Source organism: Cotesia typhae, unplaced genomic scaffold (genome assembly GCF_013202065.1).
Source record: "Cotesia typhae breed Kobodo isofemale line unplaced genomic scaffold, CoteBio_Ctyphae contig_5, whole genome shotgun sequence".
Taxonomy (NCBI): domain Eukaryota; kingdom Metazoa; phylum Arthropoda; class Insecta; order Hymenoptera; family Braconidae; genus Cotesia; species Cotesia typhae.
Window position 1 is genome coordinate 2,505,191 of NW_027423757.1, and position 7,310 is coordinate 2,512,500.

General features: G+C 28.2%; 1 protein-coding gene across 4 annotated transcripts in view; it reads right to left on the reverse strand.

Annotated features, from left to right (window-relative positions):
- LOC141531489 (glutamate receptor ionotropic, kainate 2) overlaps positions 1-7,310 on the reverse strand; it is a 121,739-nt gene that overhangs the window by 51,830 nt on the left and 62,599 nt on the right. For all 4 annotated transcript variants that reach the window (XM_074249336.1, XM_074249337.1, XM_074249338.1 and 1 more), the window contains exons 5-7: positions 5,793-5,968; positions 4,468-4,521; positions 4,202-4,366 (exon numbers count right to left, since the gene is read on the reverse strand). In XM_074249336.1, coding sequence (XP_074105437.1) covers positions 4,202-4,366; positions 4,468-4,521; positions 5,793-5,968 — 395 coding nt within the window. The remainder of the gene's footprint in view (positions 1-4,201; positions 4,367-4,467; positions 4,522-5,792; positions 5,969-7,310) is intronic.

The following is a 7,310-nucleotide window of genomic DNA, read 5'->3' on the forward strand; positions in this document are numbered from 1 at the left end:
CGTTTGTTTTTTTTTTTTTGCATGTGTCAGACCATTATCATTTTGTTTCAGATTCTATTTTTATTTATCAATCATACCAAAGTAATCATGGACAAATTCAATATTATTTTTACTAAAACGACGGTCCAATTCAAAAGTATTTATTTAATTAATTATTTAAAATATTTAGAATCAAACTAAATGCAAAAATTGAAAGTGAAATTATTTACTGAGAATATTATAAAAATTTTCTTAATTGTTATTTACCCTCAGTGTAGTTACGTTAAAACTTTGTTATTTTTACTTGAATTGTTTTCAAACAATTAAATTATTTTTGTCATGATCGTGAAATTTTTTTAAAATTTTAGATTAAACTTAAAAAGATATTAAAATTTTATGATTTCGAAAAACTCAACTTTTACGCTCCACTTTAAGAAAAAAAGAAATTACATCTAAATATGTATCATAGTATCTTTGAGTTAGCATAATTTATTTTCATATAATCCATAAATTAAACGTGAAGGTTATTTACAACTGTCAAAAATTTTATAGGAAAATTTATAGATCTGTACTGAACGTCACGTGTTAATCATAAATTTTAACGTCTTATTTGACATTCGTTGAGAAACATTTTTCTTTATAGCGAAATTTCCGGAAGATGATAGTGTATCCTTCAGTAACCTGTCACCAAACTCCAGATCCGCAACCGCATGTATGTCCTTCGAGCATGGTTTGCCAACTTTAGTTTTTTTATACCAGCAACTGCTACTCTTTCCGCAAGTATCCCTTGCTGATTGTGACCGCAATTTTTTCTATCATTTCCGGCGGCTAACACGCTTGTTTAACTCAGGTTGGTTTGAAAAAAGTAGAAAAAAGTTCACCCATGTCCCATTATATTCGGAAGAATAAGCAGTAGAAAAATTACTCTGAGGTACTACATTTAAAGGTTGTTATCTCATTATGACTATGACAGATATTGGAAAATAAATATATAATAGGTAGTTTAGATTACTGAGTTACATTTTTATCGTAGCTAAGCGTTGAAAATTTAATAATATTTATTATTATCATTACGTCCGGTAAATTTTAAATTATTTATATATGCTTGGGATATATTTGCTGGGAAGTTTTGATCAAAAACCAAATTTCCCGTGCGTGGGATGTTTTGTCGGGGGGTGTTTTGTTGAGGGGTATTTTGTCGGGGGATGAAAACGTGCGGAACCGCTTTAATCATCAGACTGATAAAAATTTTCTGATTTCCTGTGATCTTCCCTTAACTTTAATGTGGTCTTGTCATAGCAATTAAGCATTGATTGAAACCTCAATATACTGATTTAGTTATGAATGCTAATGTACTGATCATTAGTTCAACATTTCGGATCTTGTTTATCAGGCTGACATAAAAATCTTTCTATATTTTTTTATCTTCCATCAGTCTGAGATTGGAATACACATGTTATAATTCAACAATTGTATTCATTCATCTTGAGTAATATCCGGTCTACAATAGACCCGTTAACTTCATTTTATTGATAAGCTTCTTAACTATATTCGAAGTAAATCTATTATGTATTAATTCGAGTAAAATTTTTTTTTTCGGTTCAAAAAAATGAATAGACTTCAGCATCAATGTTATCAACGTTTATTTGCTGTAAGGTAAAAGACTCAGTTATTGACACTTGTATTTTTATTTTAATTAAAACAAATAAATTAACTCTAATAAATTCATAAATATAATGTTTGAATAGTAAATTTGAAGAAAATTGGTTTTTTGAGAAAAAGTAATTGGAAAAAAATAAATTAGCTAATGTAAATTTGCAGGTCAGACGTCTACGGTCATGATTACTATTCAATTTTTATAAAAAAAAAAAAAATATGTACTTAAAATAGTATATTGTATGACTAGGGATGAAACAAAATGTTTTCAGATCAGAGTGAAGTTGCCTGCCCGAGTGAAGCGAGGGCTGTTGGCATCACTCGGTCTGAAATTGTGTTTCATCCTGCGTCACACATTACATTTTTCATATAAGTTGCATTGAAAATGCTAGTTGCAATGTCTGGAGCCAACTGGAACTAGATAGTTTCAGACGAATAGCGAAAATACCACTTTATTATATAACTTGTTAAGAAAATTAAAAACTACAATTCAAGAAAGTAATGGTTTATTTTTGACTAAACATTACACATAAATTGAATAGTTTTCTTCTGTCATTTTTATTTATATGCTTAATCACAGAATTATAATATGTCAGTACAATTAACGGTTAGAATGACAATTAGAAAGATATAAAATAAACAAAAGATCCTCTAATAGGATTGAAAATAAAGCTGCAACTTCATCTCGCGGGCAGAAAATCGTCATTGGTCTGAAACTGACTAGTTTCGGTTAGCTCAACAGGCATTGAAACTCGCATTTTCAATGCAGGTTATATGAAAAAGTTTTTATCCACCGAGGAAGTTTTTGCTTTCAATACAGAAACTGGCATACCTGTGTGGAGAATCCCGAAGATTTTTCTCTACACTAAAAAGTATAGTGATTTTTTAAAAAACTCGGTTTCTTTCTCAGTAAAATACCAAAATAAAAATATGGCCGACTTAATCTCATTTGACACAGATGCAAATGATGTGTTTATCATACTTTTTTCGTACCCAAGGATTCATCCAAATTATCATATCAATTGTAATACAGCTAGGTAATTGTTCAATAAATAATAAATTAGTACAACTTTTCAATTATGTAAACAAATACGCCGAGACTGTGAAATTGAAGGGAAATCAGAGAATTGGTGGCCACCGCTGCGGTTGTAATGGCAACTCAGCATAAAGTTTTGGCTCTAGAAGAAACTTAGGTATTCTCAGGCGAAAAATACCAGTTTTTTTTATATTAAGAAACGTATATTGGATATAAAAAAACTTGGATAAAAATATTTTGTATTCTAGGTGGAAAAAAAACTCTTTTTTCAGTGTGTGGTTTACTATATTGAAATAGTAGTAGTTAAACTACAATTTTGTGAATTAACCTGCAATTACAGTCAAACAATTTTGGTTGTCTGTGCATTGGTTTGAAATTAGTTCACTTCACCGGCTATTCAAGCATTGAAACTTCAAGTACTCGAACAAAATATTTTCAAGCATTGTGTTAAGAGACAAAGAGAAGTTATAGTACAAGCTAGAGATAAATGGCTTAAACTTTCTGCGGTGGAAATAAAAAAAAACAAAATTATTCGTTGTCATTTGCTCAGAGTATACTTTCGGGAGTCGTTTTTTTCAACAGATGCCGATGTTTCGAATACAAGCGTTTCTTATTTTTTTTTTTTTTTTTTTACGAATATGAGGTCTAAGTTTGGTTGTTTACCATGCTTGTGTATGTTGACATAATTTCGGTTCACGATCTCCTGATTGAATAAGCTAAAGCGAATATTCTTTGCGGAAATAAACAGAGTTTATGGAGATACACATTAAATTTATTTATTTAGCAAACAAAGTTAACTGTTATAAAAAAAAATTCTATTTTTATTTTGTGATCATAAAAACTAATTTATTACACAAGCCGTGATGAGCCTTACGTTCTTTAAATGACTCTTTAATGCTTAATAAAGAGTTTGAAATTTGAGACAAATTAAATTTTGATTTTTAGTTACAATATTTTTGTATTGATTTTATTATTAAATTATTTAACAAGCATAAGTTAAAAATATTTTGTATCAAAATTATTTTTCAAGTTGATATTTTTTATTTAACAATTTACGGAGAAAAAATTTTCTCATATGGTCTGATATGTCTATGTATAATATTTTTGCTTTGATATGATCATCATATATGTCTACATTTTTTTATACGTTAGCTCTTATGAAATATTGCTGTCTAGATACTTGTATTTACAAAAAGATAATACTCCATACGAAATAAAGCTATTGATTCAAAAATCATGTATAACAAGCTATATAGTGGTGACATTTACTGAAAGCAATTCAGCCGCACGTTGTTCATTGTATTTACTCAGTGAGCATTTCAACGGAGCGTTGAAAATTTTTATTTATTAAACCCATGTGGTTTTAATTGGCAATAAATGCTACTAGTTGTTTAGCATAAATTTAAATTAGTGAATAGTATTATTTGAAATACTTGGACAACTATCAGCGTACGAAGAATTAAACTAGGCTTAACTTCAATTATCATTAACAGTTTGATAAATTAAAATAATAATTAATGGTAAGTTCACCTGAATAACGTGTGATTTATTGAGGATTGTATTTCCGGATGGCTGAAAGCGTTCCATGTCACGTAGAATTCCTCGTACTGCTGCGTCGTCCGCGTCGACTAATCGAAAGGCAGTGATATTAACGTAATTGTACTTGAAGTCTTCTAGATCGAAGGTTTCAATATCCTGCAATGAAATATTAACTTTTTGTTAAAAAATTTTTTTTTTCGATGTCTACATATATTTTTTTTTTTTTCAAGCTATTGATTTCATTTTTTATTACTTACAAAAGTGGTAAAAAGGTAATGGTATTTATAATCGTTCATTTGTAGTTGTAGTATCTAGAAAATAAATATCAGGATATATTAATTAATATAAGTAATGATATAAATCGTACACTGTAAAAACGTTGCTTCATTCTGAAGTATTTTTGAAATTACAATTTCTATCATTGTTATACGGTGTATGCATTACTGTGATTCGTTTTTTGTATTTAATAACAAATTGATTTTATTGTCAGAAAATTTGTGAATATTCTAATCGAAATTCTAAATAATATAACGAATGATTTTACAGTTTACTAGCAGAATTTTTTATTATGTGTCTTTTATTGAGTGTCAATTCAATTTATTCTTGGATTTATTTTGTTATCAGAAATGATTGAATTTGAATTTATCATAAAAACAAAAATTTCAGTTTTTATTAAAAAAATTGTCAACAAATGAGAAAATGAGGCACTCTAAATTCCACATTTTTGTTATAAATGTCTAAAGACATTTAATGGATTAATTTTTTTTATGCAATGTTATTTTTGGTACTTTTAAAGTTGAGGAAAGTTTTAAAATCGCGACCCTAGAAAATACTCTTTTGAAACTGGGAAAAGAAGGAATAAAGAAATATTCAAAATTGTTTCAAGATGATATTAGAATTTTTCATGGGTTCAAAGAGATAATCATTTATCTATGATTGATCATGTTTATCAATACCAGAGATAAACTGACTATTTAATTACATATCTATGGCTCGAATTAAACAAAAATTTTTTTTTAGCGTTACTTTTTTTTTATCAATTGAAGAAAACAACTAGAGGATTGAAAAAGTTTTGATAATTGAAAAGTAGTTACATTGTCTAAAGTCATAAAATGATCTTATGTTTCCATGAAAACCGTAAATAAATATCGAATAAGAAAAATATTTTTGGCTCGATTAATAATGTTGTCTCACATCATCCAGGGTCTTCCTGTATAAATGAGCTGTCACAAATAAAAGACCCTACCCGTCAATTGGTATAGACAGCTATTTTTTTAAGATCATGTCTCATTTTATTGCTATTTCACAAAAGTTATTGCCGTTTGCGAAATATTTGATTTAAAAACTATAAAAAAAGTTTTATATCTTAACATGCTTAGCAGTAACCCAATAGAAACTTTAGTTTTATTTTTTTTTACGTGGAGTGATTTTTTTCGAACTTTGTATCGGTAATTCAGAGAGACAAAAATTTTATCGTAAAATTTACTCGTTGATTTTTACAGTTTACTAGAAAAGCTGTTTTTTAATTGACGATTTAAAAAAAAAAAGATTTTTCTTTATTAAATATACTGAAAAAAAGTACCGTTCGTAAGAAGTGATGCATATGTTCTGACTTAGTGTCGATAATGAAATTGTGAATTTCTTTGGTTTTGATATCAGCCAAGACATCCTTATACGAATTAGGATCAGTTTGTCTCATATATACTTCAAGTTCTTGAAACTTTGGTGATTTCACCAACTCTCGTAACTTTATTAAGCCTGAAATAGAAAAAGATAAGAAAATGGTGTTAAAAAAAAAGGAAACTTATTAAATTGTATTTCGTCCAGTTGAGCAATAAGCATCGAAAAAAGTTTTTATTGCTCGTCACTATTATCGTATGAAGGTTCTATTCGGAAGAATAGTAAACTGAGGAGATCGTTAAAGAAACCCGTTAACAGCGCGGGTTCCAATGAAATCGATACGTCGGCGCATTGGTGCCTAAATAATCAAGGTATCATCTCGACTTGCAGGTCTTCGTTTCTACACTACCTAACTTTAAAATTTAACTTTTGTCCTTTTATTTTTATACATATGCACTAAAAAATGTATTTGTCTATCTACTTTCACTTTACAGATGAGATTGGTTTTTTAATTTGTTAATCAGTTGCTGTCCTATTTTTTAGACTTCAATCGATTGAACTCAAGATTTCCTATCAACGTTTCAACGATGCCGCGAATTGGTATTTCTGTCTCCACTTTACGAGAAACTCTTCACTTAAATAACTTATATAAAGTTTAACTTTGAAACGACAATGAGTTTACGTCAAAGTATTTTTAAACAGCGGATATAAAATTGTTTCTGTTATCTTTTATTCCTACGGTTTTAAATTGATAAATAAAATCTCACGGGTTCTTTATTATTTTTAGGTCCATTATTTCAAAATTTATAATTTATTCTTTTTTACGTTATTAAAAAAAGTCTTCAATTAAAAACACAAAAATAGTTGTTTAGAATTGCGACTCTACCGATCGGTATTTTTAGCCATCAAAAATTTTCTTGAAGTAAATTTAATTTATGAACATCGAGAATACTCATTTTTGCTTAAAATTTTTACAATAAAATTCTTTTCAAGCCATTACGTATTTAAAAAAATTTTTTAAATATCAATTCATCAATTTTAAATGATTTTTGAATAATTTTTTCCGTAAATTATAAATTTCTAAACTCAGTGGATTAAATAGAAAAAAATTATATCGAATATTTTTTCTCTACAAAAGTGCAGTACAAAAAACTATATATTTTTTTGTTTATGATAAATGATAATGTAAAAAGTATTAATGATTGACCGTAAAGACAGTTGTAATAATTTTTATGAAAAGTAAATATCTTGATGTAATTATCTAGCATGATACAGAAACACTCATTGTGACCTGACATTGAAACTTGCTACATATTTCCGGATCCTGCGTGGGGTTAGATGAACTTTGGAAATTGTTTTCTGTAGTTAAAGCTTATTAGTTTCAACTGGTGGAATTGAAACTTAAATGAATTCAAACTATTTGTACCTTCCGCCGAGAATAATATATTGATGTAGGCTGTAGAATTAGAAGCATCTTATA